This window comes from Camelus bactrianus, chromosome 10 (genome assembly GCF_048773025.1).
Source record: "Camelus bactrianus isolate YW-2024 breed Bactrian camel chromosome 10, ASM4877302v1, whole genome shotgun sequence".
NCBI classification, from domain to species: Eukaryota; Metazoa; Chordata; class Mammalia; order Artiodactyla; family Camelidae; genus Camelus; species Camelus bactrianus.
This window is the reverse complement of record NC_133548.1, coordinates 2,227,730-2,247,297: the sequence shown is the minus strand read 5'-3', so window position 1 is coordinate 2,247,297 and position 19,568 is coordinate 2,227,730. Positions and strand designations below refer to the sequence as shown.

The 19,568-nt window shown below is 58.0% G+C and overlaps 1 protein-coding gene across 2 annotated transcripts in view; it reads left to right on the top strand.

Annotated features, from left to right (window-relative positions):
• NAP1L4 (nucleosome assembly protein 1 like 4) overlaps window positions 1-13,271 on the top strand; it is a 43,753-nt gene extending 30,482 nt beyond the window's left edge. The window contains exons 9-16 of one of the 2 annotated variants that reach the window (XM_074371488.1): window positions 486-625; window positions 1,911-2,056; window positions 4,279-4,301; window positions 4,677-4,796; window positions 5,007-5,342; window positions 6,886-6,915; window positions 7,342-7,398; window positions 12,179-13,271. In XM_074371488.1, the coding sequence (XP_074227589.1) occupies window positions 486-625; window positions 1,911-2,056; window positions 4,279-4,301; window positions 4,677-4,796; window positions 5,007-5,342; window positions 6,886-6,915; window positions 7,342-7,398; window positions 12,179-12,217 (891 nt within the window). In that variant the 3' untranslated portion in view covers window positions 12,218-13,271. The remainder of the gene's footprint in view (window positions 1-485; window positions 626-1,910; window positions 2,057-4,278; window positions 4,302-4,676; window positions 4,797-5,006; window positions 5,343-6,885; window positions 6,916-7,341; window positions 7,399-12,178) is intronic. The other variant, XM_010956807.3, reaches the window with a different exon arrangement.
• The last annotated feature ends 6,297 nt before the right edge of the window (window positions 13,272-19,568 follow it).

The following is a 19,568-nucleotide window of genomic DNA, read 5'->3' as shown; positions in this document are numbered from 1 at the left end:
CAGTGCTTCCTCTCCCCCCCCACGTTGAGTCTTGCACTTTGCCGGCAGAGCAGATGTTCTGCCTGCGTCTCGGGGCCTCTGGCGGCGGAAGACTGCGCTGCTTCTGCCCTCTTCTGCCTGCGGAGCCCCGCCCTGCCGTGGCCTCGGGCAGGGAGGGGCAGGGCAGCGGCGAGAAGCTGGATCCCTCAGAAGAGCTTGTCCCCCACCAGGGAGGGGGCATCGGAGGGGCCCACGCCCCCGCTTGCGCCTGAGGGGTGGCTGGTATTTCCCCTGACTGCCGTTTGTGTTTTAACTTTGGGCTGGTGTTTTTGCAGCAGAGACATTTTTCTGGTCACGTGGCCATACCTGTGAGCTTCTCAGTGATGGTTCCTGCCTGTGGTGTCCTGCTTGGGGAGGGGGGCTGGATTCCAGTAAGTTCTGGGCAGTTCATGAAATCTGTAGTTTATAGATTTTGTGTGGTGCTTACCCCAAGTTTTTGTTTTTAGTCTTTTGTATTAGAGTTCCACTTTGAACCCAACGACTACTTTACCAATTCAGTCCTGACAAAAACGTACAAGATGAAGTCAGAGCCGGACAAGGCTGACCCCTTTTCCTTTGAAGGGCCTGAGATCGTGGACTGTGACGGGTAAGAAAATGCTGTTTCCACTTCTTTTTCTGAAACAAAAGCCCGAGATGGTTTTAGAACTTTACAAGTAAGGCAGAAGTTAGGAATAAAGCAAAAAGTCTTTAATCTGCTGAAAAGCCCACTAGACAAAAATGTACAAGAAATAGTCTTCCTAGAAAAAAAAAAAGAAAGAAAGAGTCTTCCTGTTTGGGCGTGCGATGGCCTCCTGGGAAATGTACTTTGTGGTATGTGGGCCACGGTTTGGGGCAGTGGCCCAGTTTCCTCACTTTAATGAGGGGAGTGGGTTTTCTGGTCCCGTGAAATGAAGCGGTGCCCAGTGAGCTAATAGATTCCTCCAGCAACCGTGTGTTGAGTGAACGGGTGAGTTGGTACCGGGCTGTGCTGGTCAGCTGCTTGCTCTTGGCGTTGGTGGGGCAGTTTAACTGTTGTTTGCCTCATGACCAGGCAACTTGGTGATTTCAGTCTGGACTCATTCAGAGGAGAGGATGGCTTGGAGTTCATTCCCCCAGTTGGTTTGGGATGTTTTGGGAAATTGTTCTATTCCTCATTGAAACAATTACCTTCATTCACTGAGCCAAGCACTTATCCTTATGAACTTCCCTGTTTGAGCAACACAGAACTTTATTCAAATCCTACTAGACTCAAATAGCTAGACTCATTTAGAAAGGTCATTTCCCTGGGCCAGGCCACCCTGTGAGAAGACGACCTGGCTTTCCAAGTGTGCTCTCAGGCAGACACTAGTCGGATACCGCCAGGTGTCACCTGTTGGTCCAAGGTGGTTGAAAGAGTTAAACAGCCGTCCGTGCTCAGCCCCAATCGGGGACCATCCGGCACTCCTGGAACCGGTGTGGCTCACAGTGGCCGCCTGTTTGCTTTCTCCAACCTGTCTCCCTCACTTAGTTGCCTTGTGAATTCGGCTCCCTGAGTGGGTGGCTTCGTGTGCACTGTGGGGTCTGTCAGGGGCAGCAGGTGACAAGCCCAAGAGCCTCACACTGGCCCCTCTGCCCGGCCTGGACCAGGCATGGCCACAGCAGGATCATCACAGCCCTCCCCCCTACCCCCACCAAAAGTGACTTGCAGGGGCATAAAGCTTTGCCCGTGGCCCAGGGCCACGTGCCCCTCCTTCACCCACCTCCATAGGGGCTTCGCAGGCGTGTGGGACGCTTACTTGCAGGCTGTTAAGTTTTGCAGTTTAAGCAGAGAGCTGTGATGTGGCTTTCTGTGCACACATGAACCGGTTTTTCTCATGGAGTGTGTCCTCGTGACGGTGGTCTTGTCCCTGTAGGTGCACTATTGACTGGAAGAAGGGGAAGAACGTGACAGTCAAAACCATCAAGAAAAAGCAGAAACATAAGGGTCGAGGCACCGTCAGAACAATCACCAAACAGGTCCCCAACGATTCTTTTTTCAACTTCTTCAATCCTCTGAAAGGTGAGCTGGCCGGGTGTTGGGTGACTCCTGGCTGCACACTCACATAGAATGACAGGTACCCTCAGGAGGCTGGGTACCGGTCCTCAGGCCAGCGTGGCGGTAAAGGGGCAGCGGCTGTGCCGGCAGCAGGGGTGCAGGGACACAGGCTTGTGGATGGCGGGGTGGGGCTCTGGTCACATGGGCTCAGCTTTCAGATCATCTGCCCACCCCTCTCTTTCTCAGATTGATTCTTTGTGTTCCTGCATGCCTGGATACAGAGCTTCAGGGGTTTGGGAATCTATAGCTTGTGACAGACAGAGACTTTGGGCAGAGTCACAGCTGGGAACCCCCTCCCCCAGTGAAGTAGAGCTGGGGCTTCACGCCAGGAGAGGCTGAGCCCCTGGATTGGAGGGAAGCTGCTCGGAGCCCTCATGTCGTCTCCTGACCTCTAGGGCTTGGGGGCCAGCCCAGCTGACAGTGCTGAAATACAGAAATGAGGAAAAACCTTTTTCTCTTTATTTTCCACGAGCAAAATACAGTTTGAAATAAAGAAATGCTGGCTCTGCCGTAGGTAACTGCCGTAGGAACCTTTGGGCTGTTGGTCCTGGGGTCACAGGGTGGCTTCACCCGGGAGTCTGGCCCTTGTGCCGTGTTACCAGGCTGCCCTTCAGCTCTCAGTCCACTGGTTTTTACTGAGGTGACTATTTTCTGTGATTCGTCTTTGAACCTAGAGGGTGCAAGTGTGTATTCGTTTGGGCACAAGAACGGTCATAAATTTAGTTCTGAAGTACCCTTTTTGGGGAAGATCCCTTTTGGAGCCTCACGTCAGCACAGTGGATGTTACTGGTGTGCATTCTCCGTGAAGCAGAGGAGCTTTGAGCCCTAAGTTCGGTGGCTTTGCTGGAAGCCTTAAATAAGTAACAAAACTGAAACGGAATCAAGCTAATTCGAGTGGATTCAGGAGGTGATTTTGGGGAATCTAAACCTGACCTGCCGTGGCTGCACATGCAGCTCTGGAAAGGCACCCGAAGCCACTGAGCGGTGACTGCTTGGAGGTGAATTGTATGGCATGTCGATGATGCCTCAGCGTAGCTGCTTGCAGAGTGATCAAGTAAACACAACAACATCAAGCCTGGCTCCGTGGTGGAGGGTGACAGTGGGGGAGGGGTAGTCTGGGAGAAAATCAAAATTGATGAAATGGAGGTAACGGGATGGCTAGTCCAGCGCCCTGTAGTCTTTAATCCTGCAAAACCAGTCCAGTCCAGCAGTCAAATGAGGAAGGTCCAGGGGCTGATTGCTGGCTCCCAGGCCAGAGCCGCCGAGCCGGCGTCTTGAGCAGCCTGTGGAGCAGGGGCGCCCACGCCCAGCACTCAGTGTCCTCGTGATCGGCCAGTGCTGCCTCTCTGCGCTGGCTCCCCGGGGACAGGCCTCCATCACAGGGGCTCACGAGAGGGTAGACAGGCCGGGCTGAGCCCAGCTGGGGCTCCACTTCCGGTGGAAGTTGGGGTTCCGAGCTCAAGCGCCACTGGGCTTCCCTGAGCGTGGTGTTTGGTCTCTTTCCTGTCACGCCTGGTTCCGGGCTGGGCCCCACTTCGGCACCCAGGTCTGTGTGGCCGTGTGTGTGGAAAGTAAGTCTCCCTGACTGTGAGCAGCAGCGTCCTGCCCGGGGGGTTCTCATTCTATGGAGGAGCACGTCAGCACTGTTCTCTCCTTCCTTTGCCAACAAGCAGAGGTGCAGTTTCAGCCGAGCTGAGGTGCAGCACCGCGCTCACACCCAGGTCTTACGAGGCTTACAGAGCTTCCTCTTGAGGGGAGGGTGGAGCTCAGTGGCGGAGCGCATGCGCAGCACGCACGAGGTCCTGGGCTCCATCCCCAGTACCTCCGGTTAAAAACAAACCAATGAGATTTTCCTCTTTCTCTACTGGATCATCATGTGTACAGGACATGAGTTAAAACTCCACTTAAAACACAGATGCCCTGAAAACCCGCAGTCTGGGGCACTCGGTGCACCTTTCCCCCTGTTAATACTTGAAGCTTTTGTGAGTTCTTTCCTTAGAGCGGCCTTCGCCAGCTGGGCCTGTGGGCCCTGGAGTGGGGGGCGGTGGGGAGGCACGAAGCTCAGGCAACTCCCACTGGAAACCTCGGGTTGTTACATACCCGGTTTATCTCAGCTGAGCTTCTGGTGTGGGCTGTGAAGAGGTTTTGGTTGCCAGCGTAACGTCTGTCTTCTGGTTTTTTTCTAGCATCAGGAGATGGAGAGTCCCTGGTAAGCTTGTGTCGTCATCACAGACTTCATTTTGCTGTTGAAGCCTTCATTTCCTGAGCCGTCTGCTGCTTGCTTTCCAGTCTGCTCCTCCTCCCTAGACTCCTGGGCTGGCTGGTGCCCCCTGTGGCCCGGGGTGGGGCGGAAGCATGTGTTCTGTGGGCGTCCTTCAGCCCGGGCCCCCCGCAGGTGTGGGCCCTGCCCTCCGTGTGGCAGTCCCGGTACCGCTGCCCCGCCTCGTAGATGGCTGTCACTCGGCAGTGCTGCCAGGAGGCGGGGGGTGCTCCTCAGCCATGCCACTGGAGGTCGGGTGAAATGAGGCTGAGAGGGCATGACGTTTACCGACTGAGACGAGTTAACGTTCAGTTCTCCCCTCAGGATGAAGATTCCGAATTCACATTAGCCTCCGACTTTGAGATCGGACACTTCTTTCGCGAGCGGATAGTCCCTCGAGCTGTGCTCTACTTCACCGGGGAGGCCGTAGAGGATGACGACAATGTATGTGGCTGATGGCCGCCCAGGCGCCTCCCTCCCTCGGGGTGGCTCGGGGCGCCCAGGCCTAGGTCATGGCATCCTTGGCCAGACTCGTGGGGCCTGCTGTGGGGCATTGGGAGGACGTGGACCGGGGAGGGAGGGACGGCAGGCGTCCGAGCAGAGAGCCAGACACTGCACGAGGCCCGCCCAGGGACTCGTTTCACATGTTCTCAGGGACCAGGGCTCACTGTGCTGCACTCGGGGTCTCTCAGCTTGGGGCAACTGAACACGAGGAGGCTCATTCCCGGAGGTCTGGCCACACCGAGCACTTCTCAGCAGAGCCGATCGTGCCAGCAGAGCGGTAGAGACCCCTGCTCCGCACAAACACGGCGCCGCCGTGCTGGCCGCCGTGCACTCTGCCTGAAGGAGCCAGCCCCGCCACGGTCGGAACTGGGGAGCAGAGCCCCTGAGCGCAGCCTGGCCAGCCGCCCTTGGGCTGTCCCCAGAGACAGTTTTCCATCACGACCAAGGCCCAGCGTACTGCCAGCTTTCTTGACGTGGACGAGTGAGGTCTGGTTCGGGAACACGTTGATGGGAGAAGACATTGATTCCCTTGTGTTGAGTGCTTGTGTGTCTCCTCACTGCTGCGGTCTGTTGGGGCCTTGACAGGGCAGTGGGCGCTGGGCAGGTTCGGTGGCTTTGTGCCCTGAGGCGGTGGCGGTCAGCGTCTCCTCACAGCTCCCTCCTTGTGCTGAAGGCCCCAGTGGCGGGAGGGGCCCGTCTGGTGTGCCAGCTGACCGGTCTGAGACTAGCTGACTTCTCCAGTGCGCTCTGTCCGCCCTGGGCTGGGAGGTGGCTTTCAAGGTCCAGGAACAGGGACACACAGCTGCTCAGACTTAATTTTACAAAATGCTGGTTCCGTAGCAAATTCTAGACTAGCACAGTCCAGTGGAACCTCCTGTGATGATGGAATTTCCTCTACCTGCTCCAGCCAGTGCATTAGGGCCAACACCTAGTGGTGCTGGAAGATGTAAAGTGAGGAACTAAATGTTCGGTTTTATATAATTTGGCCAAAAACCATCTAGGGGCTGCACACAGTGGAAACTCATCTCCAGATAGTGGTCTCCAGACTTTTTTGGTTATACACCCATCAACTTAAAACCTTGATACGCTGCGTGTGTGTGCTAGAGTGCAGTGCGGGTGCTCACGTGGGCAGTGCGGCGTGTTTGCTTGTAGCACACGTGCATGTGCTCGTTCCCAGCACCTCTGCACATGACTGCTGCTGCGCAGTGTAGTGAGGTTAGAAGTGGGGTTCACCTCAGCCTGCTTAGGCAGGAGCCCCAGTCCTGCCCATTCCCCGTGTGAGCTGGAGGTGATGTAATGACTCCAGCTGCTTTTCAAGCCCTCAGAACCCCGCCCGGCAGAGGAACTGCTCGCTGAGGTGCAGGGATGAGCTGGCTGACCTGAGGCTCGCTAGGGGCGTGCGCATACAGGACGTTGTTTTGGAATGAAGTGGGTGTAGAAGTCCTGGTTTTGTCTCCCACACTCTTGTGGGTCACCTGGTAACTCCTCCCATGTCGATGCAGCCAACAGTGATAAGGTGTCTTTAATTTTGTTTTTGCTTTATGTTTGAGACTCAAATCAGTGCCCAACCAGGGATGTCCTTGGACACGGGAGAAATTCATTCAAGACCAGCCAGCTACAGTATTGGAGTTTCCCCTGTGCACTTCAGTTAAGACTGAACGCCAGGGTTTTATTGTATTTCTAAATACAGATTAAAGACTTCGCCTGTATGAGATACAAAGTGGCATGAGAAGTCCTGTGTGTAATAGAAGCACGCTGGGGTTTGCTTAGCTCAGCCAGTTTCCCGGTGGGACCCCGCGCACTCCCAAGCTGACCGTCTCCTTTCTGCGCCCCTCCGCATCCACGGTCCCCCTTCGAGTGGTTTTCTGATCCCTGGTGTCCCTCTGACACAGCAGGACTCAGGAGCACGCGGCCCTGTGCTTCAGGCGGCGGCCTGACCGGCGTGGGCACCTGCCGGGGACCGGGTCTGGGTCTGGGTCTGGTTGCCGTCACACTTAATACACCTAAAACCCGTTTCCTGTCTTTTCAGTTTGAAGAAGGTGAGGAAGGAGAAGAGGAGGTAAGACGTCTTTTCCTGAGGTTGCACTAGGCCTTCTCTCTGCTTGAGTGGCCAGAGCCCGTGACGTCACAGGCGCGTCACAGTCGTCCCCGCGGCGCGGCCTTGGCGGCCGTCAGCCCTGCCGAGCTGGCGCCAAGGGAAGGCGTGGCAGATGTGGAACTGTGTCCAGAGTGGGACCCTGCAGCTGGCTGCATGAAAGTGCATCTTTGAAAATAATCATTTAACAAACAGAATCTACTTTTTCAGCAATCTGTTCATTTCAGGGTTGTCTGTGAGAACAGAAGGTGCCCGGGGGTGGGGTTAATCAGTTACGAAGACTAATGACTGCAGTTGATTCCCTTGTGAATCAGAGTTTAGCTTTATTTGGGCAGTGGATCCACAAGAACTTAATTCGTGTCTGTTCAGCTAGTTCTCCTTTTGATACAGGAGTTAGAAGGTGACGAGGAGGGAGAAGATGAGGACGACGCCGAAATCAACCCCAAGGTTAGTGATCTGGGGGCCGCGTGGTTGGACTTTTAAATCGTGTTCCCCACTTTGAGGCAGTGGTGTTACGAATGTGTAATTGTCGTTCTATAATTAGTAAAGTTAAAACACACCAGAAAAATACTTGAATGAGGAACTGTTGAGACATGTGATACATAATTTGAGTGTTAAGTGTAAATATTCACTAAAACGCTTTCCAACTCTTTCACAAGTTGTATCTTATTTTATAGAAACTCGTTCAGTTTTTTAAATGAATGATGGAATCGTGGGCATAATCTTACAATTGTACTTGGGCTGAGAATACTCAAAAGTTAAGTGTCTAGGTATCTCAGATAATTTAAAATAAACTCAGAAGCTTTGCTTAAGAAAAAAGAATGCTAATGAGGGTGAGTGGGCACCTACAGATCAGAGTTTTCACTTTTGATCTCAGACGAGATCAAGGGCCTTGCCATCTGGCACGCACTTCAGATACAGAACTGTCCCCGTGCTGTCCTGAAGCTGTGATGAGAAGTGCTCCTGTTTGCTCACGTGACATGTGCTGCTCACCTGCCTCTTAGGACTAACACCACGGGCTGTGAGGCCACTAACATTACCTGGCATTGGAGAGCCTTGCCTCTGTTTCTGTAGACTGTGTGTGTTTCTTACCCCGTTTTTGCCCAGAGCAGAACGTGTGCTGTGCTGTCGGGGTGTGACTGTCGTGGTGGCCGTGTCTGAGCGCTCGCTCACGGCATGGTTCCTTCCTTAAAGTGCCCAATAAACACTGCTTTGGGCGCGGGCTCACCAGCACGTTCATCTTTTCAGAGCCAGCCTGTCCGTTTCGGCACGGACACGCCTGTGCTCAGTTCCCGAGTGAGGACCGCCAGGGGTCGCGAGGAGGGCCGCCGGCCCCAGCCCTGCTGTGGGTGCAGCGCCCGGGGCGCAGGTGCATGTGTCCGCCCTCGGCGCTGACACACGGTGCCGGTGTGGGCTCTGGAGTGGAGGCGGAGGCCGAGGTGGTCGGCCCCGTCCACTCCGGGCGCAGTGTGCAGTCTGTCTTCCCCCGCTCGTCTTACCGGCAGCGGGTGCTCCGCTCCTCCGTGTCTTGTTTCCTTCCGTCTGTCCTCCTCCTCTGCTGTCCCCTCGCTGGACCTTCTGTCTCCTCTCACATCTGAGTTTTCTGGACAAGCATTGTCACCAAGTAGTTACAGACAGCTTAACAAGAAGTAAAGAATTGTCAATACTAACCCTTCATGAAGTCTTGATTGTTTGTTGGTTGGTGAGAAATGATTTAGGAGGGTCAGTTGTGTGAGCTGAGAACTGTCAACCACGTGGTCGAAATCCCCCAGTCTTGCCCTCTGGGGTCATGCTGTGACATTTCTATTCCTTCACGCACACCCCTTCAGAGGGGCCTGTCACGTCACAGCCTGCACAAACAGAGGAAAACGAGAGAAAGGAGGTTCTGGTGTCAATGGCCCGGCTCTGGCAGGAGGCTTCCCACCTCAGGGTCGGGGCCTCGCCCTCGTGTCACGGGAGGCAGTGGCTTTTTCCTCCTGTGTAACTCTGTGCATTTCATTTTCTTTCACGCTGACAGTTCCTTTCAGTTTTTTTCCCCATTTAGGTGTAATTTTTGTCTGTTAATCATACGTTTCTAGGTAAGGTGGAATTCCATTTATTCCTAACTTCCAAACTTCGGGTCCACGCTTCGCAACAATGCCATGTTGTGACTCAGTGGATAAAGAGGAGGTGGCTGTCCAGGCGACTCACCGGGTGCCAGGCTGGACTGGGGCTGGCTGAAGAGCGGCGTTTTGTGCAGGCATCTCTCGCGTGTCCTCTTAAAGCCAGCTGGCAGAAATCACATCTGGCTTCTGCTCGCCGAGCCCAGTGTTGGTCGCTGACCAAGTAGCAGGGATGTAACTGCTGTGACATCTTTGTTGACGACTGGGCTGCCCTCCAGGAAGAAGGCAGAACAGGGGGGCCCTGGGATCGGCTGCCCACGATGGCAGTAGGCATCAGCCCACTGTGATTATCTTGACACATGTCTCTCGATCATTTATACTTTTTAAATTGAGGTGTTATGCAGACTGACAGATAAGGAAGGGTAACTGAACTTCTCACACCAGAGTATTTTACCTGAAGAGCCACTGGCATCCGTTTCATGTCGGCGTTAGTGAGTGCTGCTGAGGGTGCCGGGGAGAGTTCTGCCTGAGCGAGGCAAGAACTGACTGCAGGTTTCAGTGGGCATCAGCCAGCCCCGGCGCCGCCCTGTCCCCCACGTGGGTCATCGGGCATCGTAGCTCTGCCCCAGCCAGAAGCCCCCTCCCTAGTATGGTGCACGGGAGGGGCCGGTGGGCCTCTGGGGGAGACCAGCTCAGGAACGGCGCTGTCCAGGGAACAGCAGGGGCTGCACGAGCTGAGCTCAGTGGGCGGCCAGTGTGTGGGAGAGGGGGCCGTGTCTCAGTGCCTCCTCGTGGCTCGGGGGGCCGGGAGGCCGGCTTCCCCAGAGCCTTGGGGGCCTGTCTGCATGGCCTCCCTGTCTTACTCCTGTGGGCTTGGTTTCTTAGAGAATTGCTAGGCAGTGGGCAGACATGGGCTGAGGAAAGCATTTTAACTCGATGGAGTGAATGTACATTGTGGATCTCTGTGTCTGAAGGCCAGGTCTGATCACTGGTGGTGGCATCTAATCGCCCTTGCTTCCCACACGTCTGAAGACGCCCGCCAGGGCTGTCCCTGTTACCTGGAGCATCTGCCCGCACCGACCTGTGTCTCTAGGAGCGAGGGACTCTGTTCAGTGTAACCACGGCAGTGCCGTCAGACTGTCAGCAGGGCTGGAGCTTCCCCCGGGAGGAGGCCGTCCCTCTGCAGCCCGGCCGCCCTCGGCCCCGGGCTGCATGCCTGTGGCGCGTGCTTGTTGGCTGTGTGTCTGTTAAAACCCTTATAAATGGCCCCTGACGGGCAGTGTGGGCTGTTAGTTTGTTCCTTTGAAACACCGACTCCTGTCCTTTGTGAGCAGCCTTGGGTGCCCAGGCTTCTGACAGCGTCTGACTTGAAGCAGGACACTTGGGTTTAGTTGGCAGTTCTGTTTCGGCCTCTGCCACAGGCTGAAGACCGTCGGTGTCTCGTGGATGAAGTTCACGTCCCAGTTCTGTGTCAGCCCTGCAGCCTGGAGTTGTGTCCACGTGGACGCTGTCCCCAGGGCCGGGGCTGCACACGGGCCTCGGGTGGTGGGGGTGCCGGTGGCGGCCCAGTCCTCCTCATCTGGCCAGCTTCCCGGCCTCCCTCCCCTCCAGACGCAGGGTTCCCGTCCAGCTTCTTGCCCTCACAGTGGCCCTGGCCCTGGTCTTGGTTTTGGTGAGGACCCCTTTCCGCCAGCCATCTCCGTACCCCCAGGAGGGGGTTTACTTTACGTGAATAAGATGCGTTCTCCTGAGTCCCTCGAGGAGCACGTTGTGGACTGTGCAGCGCTCTGCCTTACCTGGCATCCTCGGTGTCCAGTGTACACATTTACCTAGGGAGATGCAGCATGCCGGGTCCCCCCGGCCCACCACCCGCTCCGGCCCCACCCCACCCTACCCCCAGCTTCGGCATCTCTAACCTCCTTCCTTCTGCAAATGCATTCTGGAGACACGCACACCCTTCTCCCCTGGTCCTGCCAGCGCTGTCCTAGGCCTGGAGCACTTCTGCACCCCCAGTGAGTCTGGAGCCAGCGTCTGGGCCCCTTGGCCACGGGTCTGGGCCGCCTCCAAGTCTGTCCTTGGAATGGCGGTGTGCGGTCTTCCTCAGCTAGGATTGCGGGTGGGGTGCCCGTCCCGGCTCGTCCCTGTGCCCTTTCCGTTACACTTCTGGGCGGGGCCTGGGACCAGGGCCCACGGGCATTTGTCTGTGTGCATCCTTTGCACACAGTTTTTCACCCCTTCAGTGTGGTTTCCCTGGAACAGGCTGCAGCCTGGCTTGTCCTCTGACGGGGTTGGTGGCGCTGTCCCAGACGTCCTTTCAGACTGTGCTGCGGGCTTTTCTGAAACTCCGTGGGCCTGGCCGGTCACGTTCAGTCATTGGTCATCTTCACGGCCAGAAACCACGGGTTACTGGGAGGAAGTCTTGTCTGCTCAGAAGCTCCTTCTCTCGGGCTGCTGTTGGCTCCACACACGGTCCGTGGGGCTGCCTCGTGTGTTTCAGTGGTGAGGTGTGGGTGTCGGGTCGTTCTGAAGTGAGTTGCACCTCGGGGCGGGGAGGGTCTCCCTCACCCCTTTTCTGGAGGATAGAATTCCCCCATGGGCAGGCTCCTGGGAGGGCTGGGGCTGGTCTGTGAAGCTCTCAGTGGCCTCTCGTCCTCTGTCAGGGCGCAGGCAGAGCCCAGTGCCGGGGGCGTCCCTCCTGCGAGCCTCGGGCCAGCCGGCCGGGACAGGGGTTGCTCCAGGCAGCGGCCCAGGAGCCTCTTCCCTGCAGGGCCGGAGGGGTGCCCGTGGGCAGGGCTGTGGTTGCCCCGCGGCTCTGAGGTGCCTTCAGCTTTGGGACCGGGGCTTTCCTGTGCGTTTAATCAGCCTCTGCCTCCGGAGGACCCTCCCTCCCCCCAGGACCCTTCTGCTGTGAATGAGAATGTCCTTAAACAAAAATGGGCAGCCCCACTGTGATCTTTTTCCTGGGAAGTTAATTTTTTTGTTACTATTTTAAAAGTATATCTTGAGGAACCCTTTTTTCAGTAAGAATAAATGAAACATTTGAGTCTTTGTGTTCGATGTTGGTTGGAGATGCTTGGTTGATGGGGTTGGTTGATTCTTTACAGTCTTGTTTTCTCTTTTGACAGAAAGAGCCCAGCCAGCCCTCCGAGTGCAAACAGCAGTGAGACGCCCCGCGGGTGTGGCCGCCGCACGTCGTCAGCTCTGCACCGACCCGCGACCTGACAGTGCTCAGCTCTAACTCGCTTCCAAGTGCATGGTTTTCACCTAACTTCTTTTACTTTATTATTTTGCTTAACCTGTACAGTGGTAACTCAGATGCATTTCAGAAATACGAGGTTTAATTCTAGCACCCTCTACCGCCTTGGGCGCAGCTCAGTGGACCTGCCAGGCGCCGCCAGGGGTGGGGGGGTGGCACAGACCACACAGGGTAGACGCCAGGGGCATGTGTCCGGGGATGTGGTTCCAGGGCCTCTGGAGCCGGTTACCCCTCTCCCGCCATCGGGCCAGACTCTTGTTTCATTTGAAGGACCCACACGCTGTTTTCCCGCCGTGCCAACTGTTGGGGGAGCCGGCGGAGTGGCGCTCTCCTCTCACTGTCCTTTCCTGGGCTTCGCTTTCCTCGGGTGGGCATGGGGTTGTGGCGCCCACTGACCCTGAGGCACGAGTGCTTGTGGTTCATCTTGTATTTATTTACCCTTTCACGCTGGTGAGGGCTTGGGACGCACGCTGTTGCTTGTGCTTAGAGTTTCTGAAACTAGGTTTGTGACTGGAGACCTGGTGCCCTGCGCGGGAAGTGGTCCGGCTCCTACGGGACGAGGCCCGCATGGAAGAAGCTGCCGGCGGCAGGAGCCGGTCCCCACGACACGCGGGCCACAGGGCAGAGCCGGGATCTGCCAGTCCTTGTGGCACGGGGCTCGGGCTGGGGAGGAGAGCCTTTCCGTTCAGTGTGTAAATGTTCTGCTTTCTCAGCAGCTCCCGTTTCTTGGCCCCACGTTCATCTTGTCTTAAAAGCCCTGGGTTGGGAGCGACCTGTTCTTGGCTGGCGTGTGGGTTCCTGAGGGTGCGACTGCAGCCGCTGGCAGCAGGGGGCGCTGTGTCCACGCTGTGGCCAGGCCTGTAGGGTGCTGAGCCTTACTTACTACACATTTGTAACTGAATACAGTGTTTTCAATTTGTACAGAATAGTTAGAATATTCTATTAAAGTTGTGAAACATGAAGCCAGCACTGTGATTGCCTTTCTTGCTGGGCGGAGCGGGCGGGGGCGCCGGCCTGCTCCCCTCACGGCAGCGCCAGGTGTGGTCACGCAGCCCCCTGGTTTTCTGTTTTGTTTCTGAGGCTTCTGAAGCCAGTCTTTAGGAAGAGGCCACTTCACTGGGGTGGGTCTGGGGTCCCCAGGTGGGCTCTCTGCTACCTTAAGGAAGCGTTCCTCCTGTTTCCAGAGCTTGTGGGGATGTGCCTTTTTGGTCAGAAGGTTCCAGGAGGGACACTTCCTGCGTGAAGGCCGTGTTTGCTCTGTCGTCTTGTTGGGGCTTCCCTGGTGGCTGCTCCCTCTCCACAGGAGGGAGCGCTCTTCCCAGAAACACCTGCTGCCGGGGCTCTCACTCCAGTTCCTGACCCTGGGACCGCCCTTGGCAGGGCCGCCCCCTGCTCCGCGGGAGCCGGTGTCCAGCTCACCTGGTGCTGGCCTTCCTGAGGGGCCGGCTTCTCCCCGGCAACAGCCAGAGGGAGAGAGTACTGGCCACGAGAAGGAGCAGGAAGCGCCCGGCACGGCTGAGCCCAAGGTGACCAGAGCCAGAGGGAGCGCTGCCCTCCTGAGGTACCCAGGCGAGTGTGGTGTCAGACCCCGTGGCAGTGGGGCTGTGGTGAGCCTCCCCAGGCCTGCCCCAACCCTGCCCCGATGGCCGCTGAGAAGAGGCGAGGGTGCTGGGGGTTTGGTGAGTTGCGGGGACAGCCTGAGAGGACGGAGCGGGGGTGTGGACTCAGAGCCTCTTCCGGGCAGCTGGTAGGGTTTCCAGAGAGGTGTGACTTGTGGCAGGCCTTCAGCCTGGAGTGTGCGGGCACAGGGGCCAGGTGCGCTCCCGCAGCTTACACGGGCCCCGAGGGGGCAGCCCTCACTTCCCAGGAGGCAGAAGAGTCGGTCCCCACACGCCCACAGTGGACCGACTGTGGCCACAAAGCTCGAGGGCGCCCACATCCTCACGGGAACACTCTCTGTGGTGCGTCGAGAGGCGCATGGCTGCGCGAGGCCACGGTCATCACGTCTGGAGGCTACGGGCCAACCAGGGAGCTGGACGGAGGGCCAGGCCCAGGCAGCAGAAGATCCAGACCTGGGTGGCTCCCTCCCTGCGTTCTCTGTGGTGACCCACGTGACATAGCGCCCAAGCAAAATGTCCTGATGTCAGGCCAGTACAGATGGGAGCAGGGGGAGGGCCATGCTCAGAGGTGCTGGGTTTTATCTCCCCTGTGGGGTACGAAGTGTGCGAGGCTGCCGTGCAGGCCTGGGGCCTCCTGGCCTCAGGCTGTCGGTCGGCCGTTCCAGGTACGCTCGGGTGGCAAGGCCACAGCTCGAAGCCCTGAGCGTTGGTGCCACCCCATGTGCCATGGCTCCGACCTCCCCTCAGCCAGTCCCCTCCTGTGGGACCCTCCAGTGCCTCTGAGAGCCCCGTGTGCCTCATCCCCATTGCTGCCAGGACCTTGAAAGTGCAGAGGCCCTCAGGCTCGTTCAGTCCCTGCCACTCGTGCTGTATGTCACGGAGTATCCAGTAGGTTTGCCTGGAGCCATCAGCCAGGGGGCGGGGGGCGGGGGCACTCCTGCTTGGGTAGGGGGTGCAAGCTGGGTCAGCTTTGCAGGGCATGCCGCCCAGGCTGCCTGGTCAGCCCTTTGCCTCTGTCCCCACTGGGCCCCTGGACTGCCCCTAGCTGAGGAGGGCCCCCCTCTGGGCGCCACGTTGATGATGCTCTCACCCCACGGCTCTGCCTCCCTGCTCCCTGGGTTACTGGCCCCAGGCTACCCGAGCTGTTGGAGACATGGCCTGGCTTATCTGTCACACACGCTCAAAACCAAGGGACTGACTGGGCTTAGCTGCCCTTTCTGGTTTCTGTCCTGTGCCGGTCTCGGCACCCCCACTTCTGGGAGGCACTGGGCCCTGTGGCAGGGTCTCGGGGAGCAGGGGCCCTAGGCAGTGTGGACACGTCCACCAGTGGCCAGCAGTTAAAGGTGGGCAAGAGCAGTGGCTGTGCCCCTCTCGGACCCTCGGCATCAGGAAGCCCACAGCACCGGGATCTCAGAAGTGTCACCTGCGCGGGGCTTGGGGCGACCCTTCTCTGTGGCATCCAAACCTTCCAGGCCTGTGTGGGGAGCACGGCTGCCGAGAGGTGGGCCTGGGGCCGGCCGGGGCGCTGTCTGAGGGAAGGGAGGAGCCGCGCGGTGGGGGAAGCTCCCTCAAGTGGGTCCGTTTATAAACCGTACCTCAATGAAGCTGGTTTTTTAAAAGCCTCCCACGTTAGGGCACTTCCTAATGGTCTCCCCCTTAGGGGTTGGGAGTTCCGGCACCCGGGGCCTGCCCTGGCGTAGGGAACAGTTCTCCCGAGCCCCCCCAGCCCCTGGCAGCTGGTCTGCTGAGTCGGCTCATGGCCCCCACATCATGGAACAGGGGCCAAGTGGACCCACCCCCTTGTGCGCGCAGCACCTTCCCAGGCCCCAGGGCTCCCTCCGTCGAGTCCAGGCCACCACCGGACCAGGCTGTCTCAGCCCCACGGCTCCTGCTCCCTGGGCGCTTTGACCTGGAGATGGGAGACCAGGCCCGGTGGGAGGGCGGAGCCCTTGGGCTGGAAGTGCTGCTGACCCCTGACCTGCCCTCTGTTGGGACCCCCCCCCCCAGGAGCGCCCAGTGGGCCCAGTGGGCAAGCTGCTACCTCCAGCTATGCCTTGAGGGAGCCCCTGGTTGAAGAAGGGTCCGTCCTGGGCGCTGGGCCTGGCTGGAGGGCACTGTCCCTAGTGTGGGTGGCCCTTGGCTCCCTGCCCGCCGGCCTGCCCAGCGCAGCCACACCTGGACTTTGGCCCCTGCCTCCGAGCCCTTCCGAGCGGAATGACTTCCCAGCTTCCTTCCTGTGGAGGCAGCCGTGTCCTCCCAGCCTCAGCCTCAGAGGGCAGAGCCACGTGGCAGGCGGGAGCCTGTGACCCCAGGCCCTGACAGCAGGTGCTCCCTCTCTGGCCCAGGTTGGACTTTCAGTTCCTCTGAATTTGGTGTGATTCTCCAGGCACCTCGCCTGCCTGGGACCCTCCTTACAGCCCCTGAGCCTTGGAGCTGGGGCCTCTGACCATGGTCGACTTGGGCCACAGCGAGGACTCCCACCAGGCGCTGACCCCAGGGCCCCCTTTCAGCACCCCCCTTCCTCAGGCTACCAGGCGGGTGAGGCCGGGACACACCCCCTGAGGCCAAGTCACCTTGGTGCGTCTGGGCGGAGCCCCTGCCCTCCAGCGATGTCACCACTGGGCCAGCCTGGCCACGCAGACTCAGCTCAGGGTGGTGGCCGGATGTTACTTTCCATGACGACCTAACAGGCCTGGCCCAGCCCCACCCAACTTGGCTCTGAGCTCGCGGGGTCTGGGGCCCTCCTCCAGGCCCAGGAGGACGGGTTGGGCCCTACAGACACACCCTCCATGGTCTCCTTCCGCTGGGACAGGGGTGCTCCCCAGGGCTCCTCCAGAAATCTGGGAGTGTCGGCCACACCCCAGCCTCCCTGGGACTCAGTTTCTGCATCTGAGACAGGAGGACAACCACCACCTGCCACCCTGGGGACTCGGGAGAGGAAGGCCTGGTGTGCGAGGCCAGGGCTGCCCTCGCCGGCCTCCCCAGTGCCTGCCGGCTGGGAGCCTGTCAGGAGGTCAAGGCCCTCGGCCTCAGCGAGCCTGGGGCCAAGCTGGGGGACACGGAGGCTCCAGAGTGCATGTCTGGGCCCTTTTGTCTTTACCCTCAGGCTGCCCCGTTTTCCGCAGCAGCTGGAAGATCCCAGCAGAGCAACCAGGGCTTCCCCTGCTGAGGACCACGACCCTTGAGAAGTGAGCGCCTGGACCCCCAGGCTGTGAGCCGCTGTGACCTGGACGAGCCCCTTCCCAGCTCTGCAGTGGAGGTGGGGGAGGGGAGCTTGAGGGGCACCCCGGCCCTGCCCTTGGGGCCCCCTCAGATGGCGGGGCAGAGGGGCTCTGAGAAGAGTAAGTGGAGACTGGGTGGGGGCCAGGCCCAGGGGCCTGTCCCAGCTCCTCAGCAGAGGGCTCAGGACGGGGCTGGGCTGGGTCTGATCTCCAGAGCGGGGAGGTAGTACATCTGTGTTGTTTCAGGCCCCCAGGCATGTTGTCACCTGTCGCAGTGCCCCCAGGGCACGCGTGTGGATGGCCACGGGTGGCCAGGCTAGCGGCGGGGAGGGGAAGGGGTGGCAGAAGAAGCATAGGAGAGGTGGGAGCAGGGGAGGGGGTCCCGAGGCCTCTGGCCTGCGAAGTGGGAGGTAGGGAGGGGACACTGTTCAGAGCATGAGATGCCTGGATAGGGGGCCCAGGAAGCCTGGGCCAGGACACCCGGCAAAGTGCCGATTGAGAGAGGCTGATGGGCCAAAGGAACCAGCGTCTCCACCAGAGGAGGGGCCAGGCGGACCCCTCTGACCAGCCCCTCCCCACTAGTGCTCCCCCATCTCAGGCAGCTCCCAAACCTCTCCTCGCTGTCTGGGTCGGAGATCATCCATCCTCTCAGCCACACAAGCTGGACTCAGGTTGTCAGGGCACCTCCGCCTCCCGCCATCCACATCCAGTCAGGCTCCGAGTCTAGGGCCAGGAAGACCTGGCCTCAGGCTCCCCACCTGAGACAGGCAGTGTTTCCGTCTGGATTTTCAGACTTCCGCAGAGCACACTGGACGTCCAGCTCCGAGCCCATGCCCAGGGCAAGCCAGGGGATGTGGAGAACTCCTGTTCATCCTTGAAAACCCAGCTCAAAAGTCACCCGTATCCCCAGGAAGCCTTGACCTCACCACCCATGGCCGGCTAATGACCCCGTCACCTTTGTCTGGTCCTCATCTGCCACTAGACTGTGTGCTCCAGTCCCAGGGGAGGGGGAGGGCTATAGGAGAGGGAGGGCAGGGTCAGCACCGACTGCCTGGGGGCTGTATCATTGTCCTGGGGTGGCTGTGACAAATGACCACAAACTGTGGTGCTTAAAACAACAGAAATTTACACTCGTGGTTCTGAAGGTCGGAAATCCAAAATCAAGATGTTGGCAGGGCTCTAGGGAAGGATCCTTCCGGAACCTTCCAGCTTTGGGGGTTCCAGCTGTCTCGGGGCTGTGGCCACATCCCTCCAGCCTCTGTCTCCAGTGTGTCTCTGATAAGAACAGCTGTGATGGCACTCAGCCCCCTGGGTAATCTGAGACCAGCGCCTCCTTTCAAGCTCTTGAATTTAATCATCTAATCGTGTCTCTTGCCGTACAAGGTAACAGTCACTCTTCTACCATGTAAGTCACAGTCACAGGTTCTGGGGATGAGGACACGGACACACCTCTGGGGACCATCAACCCACTCCAGAGGCTCTCAAACAGACACAAGGATGTGCATGACAAAGATGGCAGACACACAGTTTCTTAACTATGGTAAAACATATGTAACATACAATTTACCATCTTAACCATTTCTAGGCACACAGCTCAGTGGCGTTAAGTTCATTCACAATACTGTGCGGCCACCATCACTGTCTGTCTCCAGAACGTCTTTGTCTTACCAAACTGAAACTGTCCCCATGAAACACTCACTCTCCACCCCGGCCCCCACCATCCGACTGTCCGACTATGAATTTGGTGCCTCTGGGGGGCACACATGAGCGTGAGTGGCATCAGACAGGATTCGTCCTTCTGCGTCTGGCTTGTTTCGCTGAGCATCACGTCCCCAAGGTTCATCAGCACTGTGTCCCGGGTCAGCATTTCCTTCCTTTTCACGTCTCAGTAATATCCCATCGTGTGGCTGGACCACATTTTGTGCATCCATTCACCCATCAGGGGACACTTGCGTGGCCTCCACCTCCTGGCCGTTGTGAATGATGCTGCTGTGAACCTGCGTGGGCAAGCACCTCAGGTCCCTGCGTTCACGTCTGGGGGACACATGCAGCAGTGGAGCTGCTAGGTCACATGGTGACTCTAGTCTTCATTTTTCTGAGGAAATGCAAATGCATCTTTTAAAAAGGATCATTAAATGTTATAATTAAAAATAAAAATAAATTTAAAAAAGGATCAAAAGTCACTCGCTACGTCAGGTGGGCCTGGGATGGGATCATGAGAGGTGAGGACTCAAAACTTTGAAATCATTCAGTGATTTTTTACTTTTTTGTGTCAACACTTTGTTACTATTTTGATAACTTTCTTTTGGAAAGAATTTGATTAAAATACACACGACAGAGCCCTGTCCCAGCCCAGCTGCACCGGACGCTGGAGGTCGGGGTAGGCGCCCTGCCTGTCCTGTGGTGGTGCCGCCCGGCC